At 37.8% G+C, this 27,198-nt stretch overlaps 1 protein-coding gene across 1 annotated transcript; it reads left to right on the top strand.

The window, feature by feature from the left end:
- Positions 1-27,198, top strand: LOC113067835 (forkhead box protein K2). The gene is made up of 9 exons (XM_026240314.1): positions 1-459; positions 12,466-12,657; positions 20,025-20,169; positions 21,104-21,250; positions 21,861-22,054; positions 22,362-22,558; positions 23,379-23,594; positions 23,686-23,898; positions 25,534-27,198. Exons 1-9 carry the CDS (start codon positions 188-190, stop codon positions 25,725-25,727), a joined length of 1,770 nt encoding a protein of 589 aa, XP_026096099.1. The 5' UTR covers positions 1-187; the 3' UTR covers positions 25,728-27,198.

Here is a 27,198-nt window from a genome sequence, read left to right as displayed (position 1 = left end):
TCCAGCAGCACGCTTTGATTGGCTAAGGCCCCCTTCTCTTTCTCTTTGCGGTGAATCGCGGCGGTGGGTCGAGTCGCCGCCGCTGATGCTGCTGGTGTCCCTGGTCAGGCACGTTTAACATTTCACCCCCTTCATATTTTATATTCATATTTATCGTGCCCCGTCCCCTGTGTGTGGAGAGATAAAGATGGCAGCGATGGCCCGCCTGGAGGGCCGCGAGTTTGAGTATGTGATGAAGAAGCGCTCGGTGACGGTGGGTCGGAACTCGTCTCAGGGCTCGGTGGACGTGAGCATGGGCCACTCGAGCTTCATCTCCCGCCGGCACCTGGAGGTCTTCAGCGCCGCCGCCGAGGACACGGGCTCGGGGGAGTTCTATCTGCGCTGTCTGGGGAAGAACGGGGTGTTCGTGGACGGGGTGTTTCTGCGGCGGGGGGCGCCACCCCTGCAGCTGCCTCGAGTGTGAGTGATTATAACCTTCATCTTCTCGGTGTTCTTCATCCTCATCGGCTTCGCTGTTATTGTTGTGATGCAGAAGAACCGAGAGCACGTGCTAGTGTCCTTATGTTGCACATTTTTTCGTTTCGCTTTCAGAGCGCGCCGTGGGCCGTGTCTCAAACCCTAGTGAGCTGCCTAGCTAGAGAGCATTCGCAGGCGTCGTGTTGATGGTCATTGTGTGTGGCATCGTGCGCGTGGGAACGTTTCAAGTGCATGGAACGGTTTTGGGGCGTGATAAATGTGGCGAGATTTTTTTTTTTCATCAACAGGGGGCGAGTGCGGCGTTTTTGGACACCCACCATACGTGCATGCAGTGTTTCGGGGTGTCATAGGTGCATGCTGCAGCAGATTAGAGCGTTGCATGCCAGTGTAGCTGCATTTTGGGGATCATCGTGGCTATGTACATTTTTTTTCAGGACATTGCTTTGCAATAGTTTGGGGTGTTATTGATATAAGCATAAATTTTGAGCAACATTAAGCATGCAGCGTTTTGGGAGTCATAGGCACATGTTGTAGAAATTTTGTGGCATAGTAAATGTGTGCAATAGCATTTTGAGGGGCATCATAGGTGTTCGAAGCAGATTGGTTTGTTGTAGTTGCATGCAGTGCATGGGCTTTATCATAGATGCATGTAACTGCATTTTTGGACAGCACAGGCATGCATAAGCAACATATTTGAGCAACAATGGGTGCATGCAGAATTTTGGGAGTCATAGGCACATGCAGCATTTTGGGGTGCTTGCAGGGGTTTTGGGGATATTTTTTATGCACCATAGGTGCTTTCAGTATTTGGGGGGTGTCATAGGTGTATCCTGCAGCAGATTAAGAACATCACATGCATGTGAAGCAACATGTTGGAGGGCGTCTCACAGATTTATTGGGAAAAGTATTGGTGCTTGCTGCGGTTTGAGTTTTTTTTTAGTTGCATGCAGTATTTTTGGACACCAAAAGCAGAATTTTGGGAGTCACCAGCACATGCTGCAGCAGTTTGGGGCATCAAAGGTGTATGTAGCAGCATTTTTAAAAAAATCGACTGTTTTTTTATTTGTCAGAAATGTGCCTGAAAGAGAAAATGTGTTCTGTTATGAAAGATTGAGTGTTGTTTTGTCTCACTTGGCGTGTAAACATACTGAGATGGTGCGATTGTGTTAACTAGCAGTTATATCTTGATTCTCTGCATCGTGTGCTCTTTGTTTCTTAAGTGCTGTTTTTCGAAAAGCACAGCCTGTCAGTTAGGTGGGTTTGCTGTCAGCTGTTTCCATTTTCATTATTTGTTTGTCTTGAAGATGTTGGACATCTGGGTGTGTTGACATTATCCTGAAGTCGACCTGTGGATGGTGCATTATCTGTAGTGAATGTCTGATTTGTGTTAAGTCTCACACACATCTGGCCAGCGTATATCACAATGATCTTGCAGTGTAGATTTGTACCTCTCATGTATCTTTTTCTTTCTCGCACATCATCAAATCACAGCATCGAGCACGACTCTAGTGTGCACACTTATCCCTTGGCTTTTTTTAACACATGACCCACATATCTCAATATATAGCAACAAATCTGTTGCACCCTACAATGCCAGCCTTAAAAGCAATTTTGTGCACAGCCGTTTTCTGCCCTGAAAATCTTTCAATGGAATTCTACACAGACTTAAAAAGGCATGTCACCTGGAGATGTTCATGTTGATATGCAGGGCCACATTTAGAGTGAAGTGAGCACATACAGTTTGACTGATAAGCTCTTTCTAAATAAGGAAGCGTACATGTTTGTTTGAGTCATGTTTGTTGGAGTTGCAGAGAGCTTCTCTGATGTCTTTGTGGCTTCTGAAAATGTAAATAAGGCTTTTTTTATAGCCAACATCTCTCTTTAAAGCTAGAGCTCTATAAAATCAGTTTAATTTTAAACCAGTTCCATTTTATTTTTCCCAAATGTACTGTTTTCCACTTTAGTGTGGTGTAGTTAAATTGTATTAATCAAAAAGGATGCTGAATTGATTAAAGGGAAAGTTCTTTACTCACCCTAAAGTGGTTCCAAACCTGTACGAGTTTCTTTCATCTGCGAAAGATATTCTGAAGAATGTTGGTAACCAAACAGTTGCTGGTAGCCATGGATTTCTGTTGTTTTTGGCTCTGTACTTTGGAAGTCAATGGCTACCGTCAGCTGTCTGGTTACCCACATTCTACTTCTTTTTACAAATTTGCGAATGAATTTTTTTCAGTAATATATATATTTCCAATCATCCAAATTGCGTAGAATTCTGTGACTATTCCATTTTTAATGACTTTTATCCAAAGTGACTTAAAGGGATAGTTCACCCAAAATATTTCAATTGTCACCATTTACTCACCCTTAATTTATTCCAAATCTGTATACGTTTCTTTTAACTGTAGAACACCATAAAGCTTTGAGGAATAGTACCGGTAACCAGACAGCTGACGGTAGCCATTGACTCCCGTAGTATGTGTAAAATCTTCAAATCATCTTCTGTTCAGCAGAAGAAAGACATTCATACAGGTTTGGAACAACTTAAGAGTGAGGAAATTATGACAAAATTCACATTTTGGGGTTAACTGTCCCTGTAAATTGCATTTAAATATGCATGATATATATTCCAGGTATATTTACTGGGAATCGAACCCATGACTTAAGCGTTTCTTGGCTTATAATGGATGACTTATAGCTGATTGCACTAAAATGGCTTGCAAGTTCCAACTTGAGTTTGTTTTTAAATGCCGGTCCTCAAGCAGCAGTTTTGCGTGTCTTTAAAGTTGTTAGTGTGCTGGATGTTGTGCTAATTATACTGCCTTCTCTGAAGATTAGAAAAGAGCTGCGTCCACATACTGTAATTAGCAAGAAATCAATCCGTCGCACCCGCTGAGACGCGCAGGACTCCAGATGGTTTGTATGGACTACAGTGGACAGCGCGTTTGAGGTAGAGACACTTTGAGTTACAATATTGATCAGGAAGCTAAAGAGCATTTAATTAGTGCAGCGTTTCGCTGTGATTGGCTCTCGTCAGCGCAAAAAGATGCTGACGTTTCCACCCGGCATGACGAGGAAACGACAGAAACCATGTTCTTCCAGCAGTTTTTGTCATCTTTGTTTGAGATAATCTGCGTAATGGATTCAAACATGTTGAAATGTGTAGAGCATCTTCATTTCTGTTCATGTAATCACGCTGGGCAATATGGAGCAAAAATATATCTCTATAAATTTTGCTATATCTCGATATACAATATATATCTCTATCTTTACGGGAAAAATAACCCCCAAAAACTACTGCAGAAACAAATATGCCAAATATTACATGTTTATTACATGTTTAAACGTTTTGTTTTTTTCTTCATCATATGTTTTGTGACCTAATTCTGTGTTTTATCATGTGTAATTATTTAAATGCATAAAAACAACTTAATTAGTTAAAATTTCTTAAAATAGCCTTATGTGAAATGTTTTTTCCCTTCAGAAATTCGGTGTATTTACATTTTTCTGGTTATCAAATGAAGGCATAAAACATTCATTTAATTTATCTTTTAATTGTTGAAAATTAAGCAAGCTTTATTTTTGACCTACTTTTGATTAATTTATTCAAAATTAGACAAATTCCGTGACATTCCACGTTAAACTGTAAATTCCGTTTTTATGACTGGATTCCGCGTTTTCTGCGTCACAGAAATCATAGGGCCCTACAGTAGACATCTGCCTGCTGTTCGCCCGACGCCTTAAAACCAAAGTATCTCCATATAATGGAGCCAGTTGTCCTTTTTTTGAGACTAGTTCTGTACACGTGATCGAGGGGAGGGGGGACAAAATCAAGGAGGCGGGGGCGAGCACAGCACAGAGAAGGTAAACAAAGTGGCAGAATCAGAATTAAATATAAACAATATATCGATATAAACGATATGTCAAAATCCTTATCAAAATCTTGATATATTTTAAATATCGAGATATCGCCCACTCCTTCTGCTGAGTCTTGATTTAACGCCACAGTTAAAACTGATGCTATCCCAAATCACTCATTCAGTCCAGGTGGTGTTTTTCCAGCGTTTCTGTGTTTTATTTTGATGGTTTTACATAAGGTGACCGGTAAAGCCAGAGAAGCTCTTTGATTTGTAATAGGCCTGTGTCATAAAAGACTAAACAAATGCAGCTTGGCTGAACCCAGAGAAAGCCAAGGGTCAGCCTAAAACCTTTGGCCTAAAGTATTTAGTTAAAGTTAATATTTCAATCATTTGCCTAACAGCACATTTGTATGTCACTGTTCTGTGACATTGTTTAATGGTTAAATAACATGCAGGTTAATAAACAAAATATTTTTAGAAGCTTTTTTTATTTTGTAGTCGTTTTATTTTTGTGTTAAGTGGAAAGATGTTTTTGTATTTTATATTTATACAATAGAAGACATTCTGATAATCAGTCATTTGTTTATTCCTTTCATTTAAGAGTTAAAGGAGCTTTTTGACCTTCTTTGAAGCGTTTAGTATTAAATTACCCTATGCTTTAAATTATTGTCTTTTGTATTTATTTATAAATGGACAATGCAGCTAAATATCTTTATATATATATATATATATATATATATATATATATATATATATATATATATATATATATATATATATATATATATATATATATAAAATGTTTGATGTTTTGTTATAAATTTGTTTTTCATTCTGTCAGAGGATGCAGTATTTTGACCAAACAGCTGTTGCATTCAAGAAGATTAAAAATATTTTACAGAGAAAAAGATTTTCCACATCCTTATATTAACAGCAGAAGATATTCATTTATGTGCAAAAATGATAACAAAAACAGTAATATGTATCTCCATACACACACTCTTCTCTGTAATTTTAGCCTATTTATTTGAAAGTTTTTAAATACATTTTAGAAGTAAAAAATACCAAATTAATTACTAATGCCCTAATTATATTTATTTTCCTAATGTTACAGGTTAAAAATGCCTTCATAGTTTTTGAGTCTAAAGCCTTGTTCACACCAGGGAGCATAACAATAAAGATATCGATATAATGATATCGTCTGTTCGTTCTAATGCACACGTGCGTGTGTCACTTTAAATTCTCGAGCTCATTATAGCAGGATGAATCCGATTGGCTCTAAGTGTTTTCATCATTCATCACCTGGAAAATGATTCCAGTGATATCGTTTCTCTGTGCCTTTATCATTATAGTTGTGCTGTGGACTCTGCTATTCTTTAATACTGAGAATGATTTTTAAAACTATATCTTTACTGTTATCTTTAAAGTTATGGTGCTTGGTGTGAACGGGTCTTAAATCTCGGTTTACTGTCATGACTGTAGACTAGACAATGCTGGACGAGTGAGTCAGGTTTTAATATCTGTTATAAAGAGCGTAGTGACTTGTTTCCTGTTGTAAGGCAGTGAGTCACAGGGAATGGGGTTGTTTCTGTCTGGAAAGCATTAGGGTTTGGTGCTTTGGTCTGTCGTCGAGCACATACACCCCTGTCAATGACGTAATCTCGTGTAGACTCGGTTCTCCTTCTCTGCTGTAGCTGTGGTACGCTTATATACTTCTGAAGTTCAACAAGCTGGAAATGTTTCATATCTTCTATTATTTATTTCAAATACATTTACTGTTGTTGTTATTACAGATGAAGAATGTAGCAACTTTTCCCTGGTGTATTTGTATGAAGTGACTCACCACAAAGACTTTTACGTCTCTTCTGGAAAATAGTGATTCAGTGTTGCACATGTCGGCTAATTATGTTTTATTCGTAACGCAGCTCTAAAAGGCAATAGTAAACATTATTCAGTTAAAACCAGCTCTTTGTTTGAGATCAGTAATAAAACAACAATCAATTACTATTATTGTTATTATTATTTTGTAGTATAACATAATTGTATTATTTTTGTGTAAACATGCATTTTCCGTAAAGTTGTTTTGGGGAAAAAAAAGTGTTTAATTTTTTATTTATTTTTTCACTTTTACTTTTTAGCCACTATTTTTTTGGAATGTGACCAAGAAAAACAGAGCAAAGTTTTGGTTGTTTGGGTAAACCACGCTTCCTGTGCAAGATCTGTAGAGTATTTTTGTAGAAACTGTGGTGTTTTGTGGGTAAGATGCAAGGAGATGTGCTGGAACAAGTCTGTTCGAGTCTCACACACACACACACACACACACACACACACACCACCCACAGGGAGGAATGTGAGGGCTTGAGATCCCAGCATTCCTGTTTTAAAGAGCGCCTCGTAGTTGCCATGCCGGGATTGTGCTCGGAATGGCTGCCTGGAGCAGAAACACATTTAACATTCAATCCTGAATAATCTAATTACAATTTGCATGAATAGAACAATTGTTGGATATCTGACAAAGACAGCTGGCAGAGTTTAATGAATGTTAATTGAGAGAGTCTCAATATTTTACATGAGAATAATTATGTTGCTTCTCTGAAATGCATTTGTTACAAACTAGTACTTTTAGTTTTTTTTATAAATGTTTTTTATTTCCTATTGTACCTCTGAGTCTCTTAGTACGTAAATGAGTTTTGTTGTAATTAACAACTAAGTATCAGTGTATTTAATATTTCTATCTTTGAAATGCAAGATAGTTTTACAACAACCTTTGTTAAAAAAGGGGTTCTGTAGATCTCAAAAAGGTCTTAAAGTAGGGATGCACAGTATTAGATTTTTGCCAATATCTGATGTGCCAATATTTTCAAATCATTTTGGCTGATAGTTGATACCGATAATTATATATATTTCCCTTTGTTTTAAAACAACACTAAGTCTATTTTGGTTAGCTTTGAGCAAAAATATAAGTAATAAACTTTATTAAAATTATTTTTGTAATGTGAGTACATTGAAAGCATTGAAAATAACGAATAAAATCAATTCCTCTCAGACAGATGCAGTTGAAACTATAACATTTTATTTGTGTTCAGCGTCAGTTTTCATAATCCTTTTGGAAAACAAATATATTACATATTACTGAATAAATGTAATTAATTTACAAGTGTCATGTTTGTGATGTTTACTCATGTAAGCTATAGATTCTGACCTTTAAATCAAAACAGACTCGTCATTTTATGACATCCATACTGCTCTGTTTATTCAGAAACGCAAGTATCCTAATGATATCTGTATATTTTACTTTCATTTTTTTTACAATTAGGCCAACAGCGCCAGTGGCAGTGGTTCTCAAACGTTTTGGTCATGCACCCCGATTCCACCTCAGACTAACAAATAATTCCACTAAACTTTATGAAAATTGAACGCTTGATGAGGGACAGTTCATATCTGTTGCAGCCGATTCTGATAACGTTCCGATAATATCGTGCATCCCTATTAAAAAGTATTTATTTGCCCCTTTCACAAATTAAGGCCGTATAAAGGGTCTCATTCATGAAACATTCGTAAATATACGAGTAAATATCTGAGTGATTTGCGTGTAAAGAGAACTTACCGAAAACTCTTCTCCTGATTCACAAAAACTTCGTAAACGTCAGATGTGATAGTGAAATGTGTGTGTGTGTGTGTTAATGAATTCCAATCAGTCGTAAATGGGACGCGCATGCACGCTCACTCTCAATTACCATAAATCCCGCCTATTAAATGCGACTGACAACTATATGTGAGCATCATATTATGACACCAAACGAAGGATTTCAACATGTCTTCTCAAAAGCGACTGAAAAAGAAACATTTCTCAGCTGCAGAAATTGAAGTTTTATTATCAGAAGTTCATTCAAAATGCCACATGTTATTTTCAAGCGTATCAGGTCCTAAAAAAGGAAGTTTGGCAGCATATTACAGATCCTATTACTGGCTCTCATAATAAAAGTTAAAAGAAAAACCGTAGGTAATTAATATATATATATTTTTCAAAATGCTGTGTAAATATGTACCCGATTAAGGTAAATTAAAATGCAGCCGTATTAATGAGCAAAACATTCAGAAGTTAAATGCACTATTTACGCGTGGCTGGGAGCAGGTGTAGATTTCTTTCGTACCAACTAACATTTGGAAAATACGAACGTTTTAATGAATCCGAAAATGTACGCCAAAACCACTTTACACGCGATTTACACAAAAATTTGTTCTGCTCGTGTTTCATGAATGAGACCCAATGATATTAAATTTGAGCGGAAAGTTTTAAATTCAAGTCGTGGCATAAAGATCAATAAAGAAAATTCATATAACCTGTAGAAACCATGATTGTTTTAAGTACTGATAGTGAAGAGTGTTTATGTAAGTCTTGTTGGTCATATGAGCTCATTAAAGGGGAAGTACACCCAAAAACTCAAAATTCTTTCATCATTTAATCACCTTTATGCCGTACCAAACCCGTAAGACTGTGGTTACTCTTAAGATAATTTTCATTTTAGGTTCAACTGTTTGTTAAACGTGTTTGTATTGTCTAAGTTTAGTGTTTTTTTTTTTTTTTTTTTGCATTTTAGTTTGTCAATTTTGTGGTTTGGACAGGAGAGTGAATTCCTCTGTCATGTAGATCATCAAACTCTTGTTTGATGAGAGAAGTGTTCTGTTTTATCACAACAGGACCTAGAGGAAGGGATTTGTTACTCGAGATAAGTCCAGCAGATGTTGTTGATAAAGCGTCTCAGTCCGCTGTTCATTCATGACTGCTGTGCGTCTGAATGGAGCTTCAGTTCTGGCGTCACGCTGCCAGTGTGCATATGTTTTACTTGAGCACAAATCATAAGGACACATCATGTGGTGCTCTTATCGTGTCTTGTTGGATGTGGAAAATGTTGCTTTTATTTTTGTTCTCTAAGTGAATTGTTTATTGTAGTTTGTGTGCCACATTTAACTTCAGGCTCTAATCAAGAGCAGATTTGCCCACTAGAGAGATTGCAGTTTTTACCATAAAATGAGAAATAATTATACGAAATTTAGAAGTATTTGAAGCAACACACGCTTTCCAACACACAAATATATAAAAGCCGTAATCATCATTAAACCGAGCGGCAACCTCCCGCTCTCTCTCGTGAAGCCAATAAGGAAGTGACTAAAACTGCAATTCATCGACTGGCCGCTTGAGGCTGGCTGCAAAAGAGAGTCAGTCCCATAGACTCCCCATGTTAAAATGCCCAACTTTACAGCAGAAAAAAACATGTTTTCAGCCTGGTGCAAAAAATGATTTTGGTTTATATAGCTAATTTTGCCCTTCATGACAACTGTGAGGGGGGTGACTTTTTTTATAACTCATCCGTTTAATTTATATTAAGCCTTAAAGTTCTGCATAATTAAGGGCGTGGCCACTTGAGTGACAGGTGAATTGCCGCTGCTGACACACCCAAATATGGTGGCTGAGTGACCAGACTTTCCTTCAAAGGGACTTTGATGTTAGTTGTTTTGTTGCTTTCTTGATTAAAATCATCATTGGCTAAATGAAATTATTGTTAGTGTGTTCGAAGGAAAGAAAACTAAAAATAACATGTGGCGCACGCAGCAGTGTTCAGCGCGCATGTTTCACTCTCCTCACCACTACATGCTTTTACACAATGCTCAATATTTCGCTCTTATGAATGTGCTCGTGTACCGCTCATGCTCACCAGAAGAGCAAAGTCCACTCAAATATCGCGCTGATGGGAAATTTCTACGAGAGTAGCCTATCCTTGCTTCTGTTTGCAGTAGCGCTACTGTGCTGTAACATGGTGTAGGCTAGTTCAGCTACGCTGGTAAAATGATGCTACCTTCAGTGACGCTATGCTCTGCCCATATGCTCTAATTATAATAGCTTTGTATGACTATACATAATTTGGATAATTTGTCCAAAAAAAAAAAAGTTATCTGAAAATTCGGTCCAGTTTTATTGTTACTTTTTAAAAGTGTGGTTATTATTTCTCTTTTTATCAAGTATCATTAAAATTGAATTACATTTTAACAGTCCTACAAAATGACTTTTATATTATTTAATAAAATAATAAATAATCATTAAAATGCATTTTCAGTTTTTGCTCAAGTGCATCCAGAATTTTCCGTTTGGCCCATAATTTTCATTTCTAGAAATAAGAATGTTCTGGAAAGTGATTTTGAGCCTCACTGTGATGGTACCACGAGGCAGATCTCAAAGCTCTGGAGGGGATGTAGATTTGTAATTTTGAGTGGAAGTAGGGGGGTGCATCAGTATCTTAAACTTCATGCGAGCCAAAACTTCTAGCTAGTGCAAAGAGATAAAGAGAGGTGGGCCTCTTTTGGGTTTGTTGAAGACCAGTCGTGCCGCTGCATTCTGAATCAGATGGAAGTCCAGCCAGAAGAGGATTGCAGTAGTCCAGACTAGAAATGACAAGGGCCTGGGCAAGAAGTTTTGCAGCATGCTCCATTAGAAAGATAGAGCTGTGTGTCATCAGCATAGCAATGGTAGAAGAATCCATGTGCCTGTATGATGGGAATGTCACAATATATTTCAAATAATATTTGTATCGTGACAAGTATCGTGATAATATTGTATCGTGAGGATGCTTTTTTGATGAACAAAATAAAATTGAAAATAAAGTGTCAGTCACTTTAGCAATAAAAAACTGATTTCAGATCAGCACAGTTTCTTTTCACGGCTTTAGTTTCTTAAAGTTGAGTCCGGATGTTGGGCGTAACTTGACTCGGGACCGTATTTATTCCAGACACGTACGAATGGCGTCTCTGTTCCTGAACGAAGGCAGAAATCCTTCTTTCATTTGTTAGTGAATAAGCAGGATTCGGGATAATTGAAGTCGCTGGGTGTGATTGGTGTGCATGTGTGCAGGCCTGTGTGCCAGGTCTACAGGGGCCTGGCACAAAGTTTAGTACAAGCTTTGGCACAGAAACACAGCGCCCAGTGCCAGCCATATGGACCGTGACGCCGGAGTGGAGAGACTGGCTCTTGTCCACCACAGAGGAAACTCTCCACCGTTTCTGAACTCCTTCAAGGGGGGCGCTTGTGTTCTTTAAGAAATGTACCTGTTTTGATGTTTTCTGTCTCTTTTGTCTTCTCAGATTGTTCAGTTAAACTGATATAAAAATCAAAGTCTTTCTAAAGCAATGTCAAGAATTTATAACTTGGAAAAACGTGAAGCAATGTTTACTTGGCCTAGTTGAGAAAGATTAGAAGAGTACATGCATTTGTAATTGTATTTTAACACTAATTTATAATAATCTTGGAATAATTATTTGTAATTTTGTAGTTGATTTTTATTTATTCATTTAGTTTGCAGCGGATTATTTTTTTATAAATTAATATAAATATTTATAAGTATAAATAAATATAACAATATTAAAAAAGTTTTTTTTAAATAAAGGGCTTTTTTCAGTTGCATTTCATTTAGAAAAAAAAATATATATTTATGAGTACATTTTATTATTTATTGAACACGGTATCTTAATGTAATGCTGTATGATTAGCAGTGCCAAAATAACTGGTTCCTGTGTGAGCTGTGTTTGTTCATGTTTTGGAGGGTGAAGTAACTTGTGTACTCGTGGGGCTCGTCAAGGGGTGGTTAATTTTAGCATCACTTGGAGATCTACTTCTACTCCTGGGTTTTATTGCCACAGTCATTAAAGTCAAAGAAAACTTGTGTTTGAAGCACGTTAGCAGTGTTTACATGCATTTAATAAACCGATTACACTTATTGAACTGACTGCACATATTACCATCCTAAACTGTGAGTTTCTTTGTTTCTCTAACCTGTTTTTTTGATTTCAGTTTGCATGTAAACATTTAATGTGCTTGTTCCCTAGGACTCAATTGTAACACGTGAGCTAAATGTGTTTCTGTGTTAAATTTGTAAAAAATATTTACACATGGATTGATATTATGATTTTAGATGCCCTCTTCTTAATGCCCTCTTCTTAAACGCTCCACCCATGTGTTTTGGATGCATGAATCTTTGTTTTGGCCACAGATCTCATTTTTAGGTTCATGTTGATGCTTGTTTGATCCATAACGATTATGTCTCTTAAGTTACTTAATCGCTTTCTCTCTCTTTCTCAGGTGCACATTTCGGTTTCCTAGTACGAACATCAAGATCACGTTCACTGCGCTGGCAAGCGTTAAGTGTGAGAAGCAGGAATCGGAGTCTCCGGTGAAAGCGGTTCAGCCACAGATCTCCCCTTTAACCATTAACATCCCAGATAACATTGCTCACCTCATGAGCCCCCTGCCCTCACCAACCGGTACCATCAGGTACAAATGCTTTGTAATCAACACACACCATCAGGAAACACTATATAAACAGCACAAAAACAGCATTACCAACACAGACCATCAAGTACAAACACAGCATTACCAACAAACACTGTCAGATAAAAACACTTGATTACCAACACACACCGTCAGATACAAACACTTCATTACCAACACACACCGTCAGATACAAACACTTCATTACCAACACACACCGTCAGATACAAACACTTCATTACCAACAAACACTGTCAGATACAATTACTTCATTACCAACAAACACTGTCAGATACAAACACAGCATTACCAACAAACACTGTCAGATATAAACACTTCATTACCAACAAACAGTGTAAGATACATACGCAGTATTACCAACAAACACTGTCAGATACAAACACTTCATTGCCAACATACACCGTCAGATACAAACGCAGCATTACCAACAAACACTGTCAGATACAAACACTTCATTACCAACACACCCTATCAGATACAAACGCAGCATTACCAACAAACACTGTCAGATATAAACACTTCATTACCAACACACCCCATCAGATACAGACGCAGCATTACCAACAAACACTGTCAGATACAAACGCAGCATTACCAACAAACACTGTCAGATACAAACACTTCATTACCAACACACCCCATCAGATACAAACGCAGCATTACCAACAAACACTGTCAGATACAAACACTTCATTACCAACACACCCCATCAGATACAAACGCAGCATTACCAACAAACACTGTCAGATATAAACACTTCATTACCAACACACCCCATCAGATACAAACACATCATTACCAACAAACACTGTCAGATATAAACACTTCATTACCAACAAACACTGTAAGATACATACGCAGTATTACCAACAAACACTGTCAGATACAAACACTTCATTACCAACACACCCCATCAGATACAAACGCAGCATTACCAACAAACACTGTCAGATATAAACACTTCATTACCAACACACCCCATCAGATACAAACACAGCATTACCAACAAACACTGTCAGATATAAACACTTCATTACCAACAAACACTGTAAGATACATACGCAGTATTACCAACAAACACTGTCAGATACAAACACTTCATTGCCAACATACACCGTCAGATACAAACACTTCATTACCTACACACACCGTCAGATACAAACGCAGCATTACCAACAAACACTTTATTACCAACACACACCATCAGGAAACACTTTATAAACAGCACAAAAACAGCATTACCAACACACACCATCAGATACAAACACAGCATTACCAACAAACACTGTCAGGTACAAGCACATCATTACCAACACACACCGTCAGATACAAACACTTCATTACCAACACACACCATCATGTACAAGCACATCATTACCAACATACACCATCAGGTACAAGCACATCATTACCAACACACACCATCATGTACAAGCACATCATTACCAACACACACCGTCAGATACAAACACTTCATTACCAACACACACCATCATGTACAAGCACATCATTACCAACATACACCATCATGTACAAGCACATCATTACCAACACACACCATCAGATACAAGCACTTTATTACCTGCACACCATCAGGTACAAATGCAGCATTACCAGCACACACCATCAGATACAAACACAGCATTACCAACACACACACACACACCATCAGATACAAACACTTCATTACCTACACACACGCACACCATCAGATACAAACACTGCATTACCTACACACACACACCATCAGATACAAACACTTCATTACCTACACACACGCACACCATCAGATACAAACACTGCATTACCTACACACACACACGCACACCATCAGATACAAACACTTCATTACCTACACACACACCATCAGATACAAACACTTCATTACCTACACACACGCACACCATCAGATACAAACACTGCATTACCTACACACACACACCATCAGATACAAACACTTCATTACCTACACACACACACGCACACCATCAGATACAAACACTTCATTACCTACACACACGCACACCATCAGATACAAACACTGCATTACCTACACACACACACGCACACCATCAGATACAAACACTTCATTACCTACACACACACCATCAGATACAAACACTTCATTACCTACACACACGCACACCATCAGATACAAACACTGCATTACCTACACACACACACCATCAGATACAAACACTTCATTACCTACACACACGCACACCATCAGATACAAACACTGCATTACCTACACACACACACGCACACCATCAGATACAAACACTTCATTACCTACACACACACACACACACACACACACACCATCAGACACAAACACTGCATTACCTACACACACACCATCAGATACAAACACTTCATTACCTACACACACTGTCAGATAAAAACACTTGATTACCAACACACACCGTCAGATACAAACACTTCATTACCAACACACACCGTCAGATACAAACACTTCATTACCAACACACACCGTCAGATACAAACACTTCATTACCAACAAACACTGTCAGATACAATTACTTCATTACCAACAAACACTGTCAGATACAAACACAGCATTACCAACAAACACTTTATTACCAACACACACCATCAGGAAACACTTTATAAACAGCACAAAAACAGCATTACCAACACACACCATCAGATACAAACACAGCATTACCAACAAACACTGTCAGGTACAAGCACATCATTACCAACACACACCGTCAGATACAAACACTTCATTACCAACACACACCATCATGTACAAGCACATCATTACCAACATACACCATCAGGTACAAGCACATCATTACCAACACACACCATCATGTACAAGCACATCATTACCAACACACACCGTCAGATACAAACGCAGCATTACCAACAAACACTGTCAGATATAAACACTTCATTACCAACACACCCCATCAGATACAAACACATCATTACCAACAAACACTGTCAGATATAAACACTTCATTACCAACAAACACTGTAAGATACATACGCAGTATTACCAACAAACACTGTCAGATACAAACACTTCATTACCAACACACCCCATCAGATACAAACGCAGCATTACCAACAAACACTGTCAGATATAAACACTTCATTACCAACACACCCCATCAGATACAAACACAGCATTACCAACAAACACTGTCAGATATAAACACTTCATTACCAACAAACACTGTAAGATACATACGCAGTATTACCAACAAACACTGTCAGATACAAACACTTCATTGCCAACATACACCGTCAGATACAAACACTTCATTACCTACACACACCGTCAGATACAAACGCAGCATTACCAACAAACACTTTATTACCAACACACACCATCAGGAAACACTTTATAAACAGCACAAAAACAGCATTACCAACACACACCATCAGATACAAACACAGCATTACCAACAAACACTGTCAGGTACAAGCACATCATTACCAACACACACCGTCAGATACAAACACTTCATTACCAACACACACCATCATGTACAAGCACATCATTACCAACATACACCATCAGGTACAAGCACATCATTACCAACACACACCATCATGTACAAGCACATCATTACCAACACACACCGTCAGATACAAACACTTCATTACCAACACACACCATCATGTACAAGCACATCATTACCAACATACACCATCATGTACAAGCACATCATTACCAAACACACACCATCAGATACAAGCACTTTATTACCTGCACACCATCAGGTACAAATGCAGCATTACCAGCACACACCATCAGATACAAAACACAGCATTACCAACACACACACACACACCATCAGATACAAACACTTCATTACCTACACACACGCACACCATCAGATACAAACACTGCATTACCTACACACACACACCATCAGATACAAACACTTCATTACCTACACACACGCACACCATCAGATACAAACACTGCATTACCTACACACACCACACGCACACCATCAGATACAAACACTTCATTACCTACACACACACCATCAGATACAAACACTTCATTACCTACACACACGCACACCATCAGATACAAACACTGCATTACCTACACACACACACCATCAGATACAAACACTTCATTACCTACACACACACACGCACACCATCAGATACAAACACTTCATTACCTACACACACGCACACCATCAGATACAAACACTGCATTACCTACACACACACACGCACACCATCAGATACAAACACTTCATTACCTACACACACACCATCAGATACAAACACTTCATTACCTACACACACGCACACCATCAGATACAAACACTGCATTACCTACACACACACACCATCAGATACAAACACTTCATTACCTACACACACGCACACCATCAGATACAAACACTGCATTACCTACACACACACACGCACACCATCAGATACAAACACTTCATTACCTACACACACACACACACACACACACACACCATCAGACACAAACACTGCATTACCTACACACACACCATCAGATACAAACACTTCATTACCTACACACACTGTCAGATAAAAACACTTGATTACCAACACACACCGTCAGATACAAACACTTCATTACCAACACACACCGTCAGATACAAACACTTCATTACCAACACACACCGTCAGATACAAACACTTCATTACCAACAAACACTGTCAGATACAATTACTTCATTACCAACAAACACTGTCAGATACAAACACAGCATTACCAACAAACACTTTATTACCAACACACACCATCAGGAAACACTTTATAAACAGCACAAAAACAGCATTACCAACACACACCATCAGATACAAACACAGCATTACCAACAAACACTGTCAGGTACAAGCACATCATTACCAACACACACCGTCAGATACAAACACTTCATTACCAACACACACCATCATGTACAAGCACATCATTACCAACATACACCATCAGGTACAAGCACATCATTACCAACACACACCATCATGTACAAGCACATCATTACCAACACACACCGTCAGATACAAACACTTCATTACCAACACACACCATCATGTACAAGCACATCATTACCAACATACACCATCATGTACAAGCACATCATTACCAACACACACCATCAGATACAAGCACTTTATTACCTGCACACCATCAGGTACAAATGCAGCATTACCAGCACACACCATCAGATACAAACACAGCATTACCAACACACACACACACACCATCAGATACAAACACTTCATTACCTACACACACGCACACCATCAGATACAAACACTGCATTACCTACACACACACACCATCAGATACAAACACTTCATTACCTACACACACGCACACCATCAGATACAAACACTGCATTACCTACACACACACACGCACACCATCAGATACAAACACTTCATTACCTACACACACACCATCAGATACAAACACTTCATTACCTACACACACGCACACCATCAGATACAAACACTGCATTACCTACACACACACACCATCAGATACAAACACTTCATTACCTACACACACACACGCACACCATCAGATACAAACACTTCATTACCTACACACACGCACACCATCAGATACAAACACTGCATTACCTACACACACACACGCACACCATCAGATACAAACACTTCATTACCTACACACACACCATCAGATACAAACACTTCATTACCTACACACACGCACACCATCAGATACAAACACTGCATTACCTACACACACACACCATCAGATACAAACACTTCATTACCTACACACACGCACACCATCAGATACAAACACTGCATTACCTACACACACACACGCACACCATCAGATACAAACACTTCATTACCTACACACACACACACACACACACACACACCATCAGACACAAACACTGCATTACCTACACACACACCATCAGATACAAACACTTCATTACCTACACACACACACACCATCAGATACAAACACTTAATTACCTACACACACACGAACACCATCAGATACAAACACTGCATTACCTACACACACACACACACCATCAGATACAAACACTTCATTACCTACACACACACCATCAGATACAAACACTGCATTACCTACACACACACACGCACCATCAGACACAAACACTGCATTACCTACACACACACACGCACCATCAGACACAAACACTTCATTACCTACACACACACACACACGCACCATCAGATACAAACACTGCATTACCTACACACACACACACACACTCCATCAGATACAAACACTTCATTACCTACACAGACACACTCACCATCAGATACAAACACTGCATTACCTACACACACACACACCATCAGACACAAACACTTCATTACCTACACACACACACACACACTCCATCAGATACAAACACTTCATTACCTACACAGACACACTCACCATCAGATACAAACACTTCATTACCTACACAGACACACTCACCATCAGATACAAACACTTCATTACCTACACACACACACACCATCAGACACAAACACTTCATTACCTACACACACACACACCATCAGACACAAACACTGCATTACCTACACACACACACACACTATCAGATACAAACACTTCATTACCTACACACACACTCACCATCAGATACAAACACGTCATTACCAACACACACCATCAGTTACAAACTGTTTATTACCTACACACACACACCATCAGATACAAACACTTCATTACCTACACACACACACACCATCAAGTACAAACACACCATTACCAACAAACACCATCACATACAAACATTTCATTACCTGCACACACCATCAGCTAGAGACACTTCATTACCAACACACACCATCAGGTACAAACAGTTTATTACCCACACACACACCATCAGATACAAACATTTCATTACCAAGAAACATTATCAGATACAAACACAGCACTACCAACACACACCATCAGGTGCAAAGATTTCATTACCAACACATACCATTAAAGATTAATGTTTTTACTTTATTTTATATTATTATTATTATTATTATTATACTTTTAATGAAATCAACATTTTAGCAGAATGAAATGAAAGCTTTGTTTGAAATATTTCATGTGCATTTGGAACAGAAGCTGTGATGTTTGAGTTTGAATTGCAGCTGTGTCCTTAATGGACTACTTTGATTTGATTGATTTAATTGAGTTTGGCTGCTACACAAATGAGGCAGTTTCCTGTTCTGCATAGAAAATTAAACTTCCTCCTTTCCTGCTGTCCATCTGTTTCCATTGCTCTATTTCAGATGTTGTTTGTGGAATGTTTGGTAATGCATTTCTTTCGTTTCTCTGTCAGCGCTGCTAACTCGTGTCCATCCAGTCCGCGTGGTGCGGGATCGTCCGGTTACAGAATGGGCAGGATCGTGCCTGACCTGCAGCTCATGAATGATAACTCTCAGTCTGAGAACGACAAAGAGGCATCAGAAGGAGACAGTCCAAAGGTGACAAACTTTCTGTACTGATAAGCCTCACACTATCAGAGATGTAATAACCAGAGACATCTATGATACCAGTCAAAAGTTAAGAAGGAATAAGATTTTTGTTAATGTTTTGGAAGAAAATTTCTTTTTGCTTACCCAGGCTGCATTTATTTGATTAAAAATTATTTTCATATTATTTCAATTTAAAATAACTGTTATCTGTTTGAATAAAAATTTGATTTAGAATTTTCAGCATCAGTCTTCAATGTCACATTATCTTTCAAAAATCATTCTATGCTTCAATATTATTGTGGAAATGGTGATCATTCAAATTTATCAGTCAAGTATGATTACAAAAAACAAGAAAAATATTTATTACTTTTAATTTAACAAGGATGCATTACATTGACCAAAGGTAATTTTATGATCTTAGATCATTGTTGTTTTTCAAATAAATGCTGTTCTTTTGAACTTTCTATTCATCAAAGAATCCTGAAATATAAAATGTCTCAGTTTATCACAAAAGTAAAAAGCAGCACAAATTTTTTAAACATTGATAATAATTATAAATGTTTATTGAACAGCAAATCATCATATTAGATACATTTTATATTATATTTTTGAAGCATCATGTAAACACTGAAGACTGCAGTACTGATGCTGAAAATTCAGCTTTGCATCACAGGAATAAGTTACATTTTAATATACATTTACATACTAAACAGCTATTTTAAATTGTAATAATATTTCCCTTATTTCAATTGTTTTACTTTATTTGTTATCAAATAAATGCAGTCTTGTTTAACAGAAAAGGCTTCTTTCAAAAACATTCAAGCATTCAATCTGAATTATTCAAAGTTTTTGTTCTCCTAAAGTACTCTAAAAAACTATTGATTGAATCTAAATGAGTCAATCTTAAAGGTCAGATCTTCTAATAGTCTCTCTCTTTCTCTAGGATGACTCCAAACCTCCGTACTCGTATGCTCAGTTGATCGTTCAGGCTATAACGATGGCGCAGGACAAGCAGCTAACACTAAACGGCATCTACACACACATCACCAAGAACTACCCGTACTACAGGACAGCAGATAAAGGCTGGCAGGTCAGTCCCACACCGTGCTGTTAGAACTGAACTGACAACCTAAGAAAGGAGTTACAGTAAATCATAAATCTGGATGATGTTTGAGAAACTTAATGCTTTTTGGTGCTCTGTTAGCGTTGTGTTTTTAAGTAGGTGAGTAAAAAAAAAAAGAAAAAAAGTTTTATCATTGAACTATTCATTATTCAAGAGATTTATTCACAATTGCTGGTTCATCCAGTAACAAGACAAGCGTTTATGAATGAGACACTGAATTAATTAAAAAAAAAAAAAAAATTCTAAGATTTTTTTTTTTTCAGAATCATTTGAACTTTTTTTTAATTTAGTTTGCAACAAAATAATTTGTGGTTCTCCATTCATACAGAATCATACATCTGTAGCATGCATTGAAGATGATGTCCTGCATGTACTATTTATGAAACATTATAATAATTTTGCAATATTTATTTTGATTTATACGTTTACATTTTAATTTAATTAATCGTTTTTTATATAATTTTCTTAACCTTTTTTTGTACTTAAACTAAAACTACTTCATATATATCATTTTAATCTGATTTAGACAATGTTAGATATACAGTTGTATATGAATGAATGAATTTCTCCGTTTCAGAACTCGATTCGTCATAACCTGTCACTGAATCGGTACTTCATCAAAGTCCCGCGCTCACAGGAAGAACCGGGCAAAGGCTCGTTCTGGAGGATAGACCCGTCATCTGAGAGCAAACTCGTGGAGCAGGCATTCAGGAAACGCCGGCCACGGGGCGTCCCATGCTTCAGGACCCCGATGGGACCCCTCTCATCCAGGTCAGAATCATAGTACTTTAAACATACAATGCTCTTATCAGTGTTGAAAACAATCGTCCTGCTTCGTATTTTTATGGAAAGTCTGAAACATTTTAGTCTTTCAGGATTCTATGATGAATAGAAATTTCAAAAGAGCTGCATTAATTTGAAATATTCATATTTTGTCTTTACTGTCCCCTATGATCAATTTAACGCATCCTTGATGAATACAAGTATTCATTTATTTTGGAAAACAAATCTAACTGACTCCAAGCTTTCAGGCGGTAATGTATGTAAAATGTGCTGATGTGTTGGTCTCTGATGACAGGAGCGCCCCGGCGTCGCCCAATCACTCGGGCGTTCTCTCCGCCCACTCCAGCGGTGTGCAGACCCCCGACAGCCTATCACGGGAAGGCTCACCGGTTCCCATAGAGCCAGAGCCCGCCTCTGCCCCGCCCCCTGCTCCTGCCGTCCAACCCAAGCTCGCTGTGATTCAAGAGGCCCGTTTTACCCAGAACACCACAGGTACTCGAACACAAACAAACACACATCCACTCTAAGAAACTCGTGATCTTTGATATCATTTTTTATTATTTGTATTATCTGTGCAAACAAAGTTGTCTGTAACGCTAACTGTAACCATGGAATATTGTTACAAATGTTATTCCATTATTCATATCAGGGTTTGTACAGCCTTTTGAGAGAGAGATTCAAGCAAATCAATGACTACAAGTGTTTCCAGCACTTTAAAGCTCCTAAGTGATTCATTTTTCAATGTTATTTTCAACGGGATGACAAAATATACGGTGGTGAATAAACGCTTATGTAACATTAAAAATATGCATCAATTCACCATTATAACTTGTAGATGGCAGGAGAGGAGCACTTATTGGCTTATTAGTCATTCATTTATACTTTTTCCTTTGTATTTTGAAGTAATAAAATTATTATAAAATCACTGTTGTAAAATATCAAATCATCAATAAATCAGATTTTGTCAGTTTTGCTTTTTTTATGTATGAAGTAAGTGCTTTGAAAAACAAACTTTTCTTCAGTTTGCAACTAAATCACACACAATCACTGAAGTTGTTGGTCAGTTTCATATAAGACTAAAGAAGAATAATGGTACATTTAATAAGAGTACAATATATATCTTTTCAACATAAAATTTTGAAGCGAACTCCACTTCAATATTCTATTCTCAGAGAAGTAAAGCAATGTCAAAATATATTAGTATGACTGTGAGTGCATTATTATGTATGGGCTCCTCTGTATCTGTCTGAATGTGTGTGTCAATAGTGCATCAGTAAGTTTACAGTAAGTGTGTGCTTGTTTCCTCTCCCAGCGTCTCCCATCACCTCCCAGCCGGTTCTGATTGCGGTCCAGCGTCCGTTAACGCAGACGATCAAACCGGTCACATACGCTGTGGCCGCCCCAGTCACGTCCTCCACGTCTGCGCAGCCGCTGATGCAGACGCTGCACGTGGTGCATCAGATCCCTGCAGTGGCCGTCAGTACAGCAATCAAAACGGAGACTCTGGAGAACGGAGAGGAGGTCAAAGGTGAGCACTGAGGTCCAGGCACTTCACCTGGTTTGGGTGCTTCAGATGTAGTCAGTAGCTAAATGTGTTCTCTCTCTCTCTCTCTCTTTAGTGAAGGTAGAGTCAGTTCCTGGCATCACTCATGGCTCCATAGGCTCAGCCAATAGGATCATTCAAAGCAGCACTGCAGCCACACCCCTCCAGACGGTTACCATAGTGCAACAAGCCCCATTGGGCCAGCACCAGCTGCCAATCAAAACCATCACCCAGAACGGCACTCATGTAGTGCCCATCGCCACAGCGATACAGAGCCAGGCTAACACAGGTATTCATTCACACCTCTGATGTCACACGAAACATTAATCATATCTATAGCAGAATCTGAAAACAGATTTTCTTTTCTATTCATATTCTTTCTTTTTTGTTGTTGTTGTTCCCTTCATTTCGTATCTGAAGAAGTCATGAAAATGGGTGATCTCTTAACCTGTTAAATGTCACCCGTCCACCCTGTGGGACGCCTACATTTACTTCACTATATTACAATTAAATCTAATCTAATCTTGACAAACTATATATCGTTGGAAAGGTCTAAGACTCCCAAATATATATTTTACCAATACTTTTTGTTAAAAATTATGTAGGAAAAGTAATCGATTAATGTATGACAAGAGTGCACCCTCAAAAATCTAAATTATAACTGGAGGTTTGACCTTTGTTTTAAAAAGAAGACTTCTTTGTTGCCTCGTTCTCTTATCACATTTTAGAAATCATCAGAAATTATATATCGACTGAAAACTTAAAATCTCAAAATTCATCCTTTAAAACCCATTTTAAACTCAGACATTGCATTGCCATGAAAATGGTACATCAATATCATGTTACAAAATATTTTTGTTCATGAATTATACAAATTTAAGTTTGGATTGTGCACTACAAAGTCAATGTTCAAAAATGTGAGTGACAGTTAAGGGGTTAAAGTCATAGTCATTTTAAGTATTGAAAATGATGTTTCTATATTACATTTCTATATTTTCTGTACATTTCTGTTTTTTTTTTTTTTCTTGTCTGGCTATCCCAAAGTAACTCTTGAATTTGAAGAAATTAAAGTAGTGGAAGTACAACAACAATGACTTAAATTAAAATAATTCATTTTGTATTAAATAATCATTAACCCTTTAAAGTGAAGCAAAAGTCAATTCTAATAGCAATAAAGAAAAAATTAATTAGGCTAATTCTAATGTCAAAGAAAACCAAAAACTCAAAGATTAAGCTCTTGAAATTGATGAAAGTCTTATTTATACAAATCTTATTTACTACTGTACATTAATAGTTTTAAACAACTGCTGTTAACCCTTTTTAAGCAACACACAAATTAGCTCAAGGCTTAAACTCTTGAAAGTGAAGAAATTAAGTTGGAAATGTAATTTTACTACCCTAAAGTAATATAATTAATATTCTTATGAGATATATATATATATATATATATATATATATATATATATATATATATATATATATATATATATATATATATATATATATATATATATAATATTATTATTTTTTTTTTTTTTTTTGCATCCATTGTTAATCCTTTGAAGTGAAGTAAAAAAACTGTCAAAGAAAACCAAAACTTTAATTGAAAGTATTTAAAAGTTTACTTTTGTAAAGTAAATCTATTTTTTATTTATTTTCACAACTGCTGTTAACCCTTAGAAGCGAAGCAAAATTAATTCTAATGTCAAACCCCAGTCCTTAAGACTTTTGAAAAAACTTTTGAAAGTATGCTTATTTGTTTTTAAATTTACAGTGCAGTTGTTTTACAGTAGTATTAGTGATATATTTCGGTCTTAGAAATAATAATAGTAGTGCTTATTAAGAATAAGGAATCTCTGATAGCACCGCACACCAACACTTGAGAGAGGTTTTTAATGTCAAGCATCTCTTTCTCTGTGTCTAGTGTCGAGTCCGTTACACATGTTGGCCGCTCACGCCTCGGCGTCCGCCTCCCTCCCCATGAAGCGGCAGAACGGAGAAAACGGGAGCGAGCCGCCGGAGAGCAAACGATTGAAAACCGAGGATGAAGAACACGTGGTCACCACCGACCCGAACGGGACCGCTGCGGACACAAACTCCACCAACCAGCACAACTAGACATCCATTAACCTCCACCACCTCCACTTTCCCTCCCCTTATTCTGGTTTTCTCTCTTCCTTTTTCTCATTCTCATCACGGTTTCTCTTCCACCCAGCAGCTCACAGTGCCAAAACTGAAGGCTTGGACAATAACTCTTCAAACCGAAGCAAAAACGTCAAAAAAAAAGAACCAAATGCATAAAATCCTATCCGTCGTTTTCTGTAGCAACCCTTCTGTCTGTTTTCCGTTTTAATACTCGAACGCCTGATTGAACAAAAACTCGCACCTCGAAACACAAGAGCAACTGCCACCTGGGCATTTTTTTACAAACTTTCACCGATGTTGGAGGCGTTCGTTCAGCTTGGATTCCGTTCTCTGGTGATGTTTAGTGACTCGCAGACAAAATTAAAAAAGGAAAGATGCCCTCCGGATGTGCAGATGTGGATCCGCTGCGCCCTCAGAAGGATTCTAGAACCTCCGGAACTCATGTGTTGCTCACAGTAGACTGAGAATTCCGAATCCGGATTTTTTGGCGCTGACAACGGAACACTGGCTTCGATCCAACATTCCAAAGTTTGGGAGTCCACTTACAGAGGGTGAAAAGCCAAGAGGATGTCCTGGAATGGAATTACACTCCATGAACCACAAATAGGTTGTTGTCTTTAAAAAAATAATAATAATAGTGCATACTTGGGTTGTACGTGGAGCCAAAGGGATCAAAATATTCCGAAACACATCAGATATTCCTTAACTTTCGGCAGCTAGCCTGACAGCATATCCCACAATCCCCTGCAGCCGTCGTAGTGGATAATATGCAGTATTTTGTCATTCATACGTGGAGCGTAGGATCTGGGTGTGTTTTCATTTATAGAGACGTTTTAAAAAGTAATGATAACAATATATATAAGCAGAAGTGGACAGGCGATGTCCAGACTGTGTCCGTTTTCTGTTTTGTGAAACTAAGCGTAGTTTCTTTTCTAAGATGGATAAAAAATGTATCAGTGGAGTATTTCCTTCCTATGTTTTTCCTTTTCTGTTGATTTTTTTTAAACCGGCTTTGTTACACCGACATATTTTCATACAGACGCTGGAGTGGACGTGTCATTTCCATGTGAAGTCAAACTGTTTTCATTCAGCTTGCATGTAAGGGACTAGACAAACGTACCTGTGCCGTCGATGTAATCCAGAAAATACAAAAAAGAAGCAAGATTCGAGAAACCGCTTTGAATCGGACCAGATCTGCACTTGATTAGACTGTTCTTTTTGTTGACACTTTCTCTGTTTCCTTTCCCGTTTCGTTACCCTTCTTTTTTTAGGCTGTATTGGTGTAGGCCGGTTCTGTCTGCTTAATGATTTGATTCTGGTCAGGCTGGTGAGTTTGACAGATTATATGTGTTTCAAACAAAAGCAAAAAAAAAAAAATATGATTGATGTTTGTTCTGCTTCAGTGGGTCAATGCTTTTTTTTTATAAATTAATTTAAAACCATA

Source organism: Carassius auratus, linkage group LG28B (assembly GCF_003368295.1).
Source record: "Carassius auratus strain Wakin linkage group LG28B, ASM336829v1, whole genome shotgun sequence".
In the NCBI taxonomy this organism is placed as follows: Eukaryota; Metazoa; Chordata; class Actinopteri; order Cypriniformes; family Cyprinidae; genus Carassius; species Carassius auratus.
The sequence above is the reverse complement of the archived record's forward strand: the minus strand, read 5'-3'. Positions and strand labels throughout refer to the sequence as shown.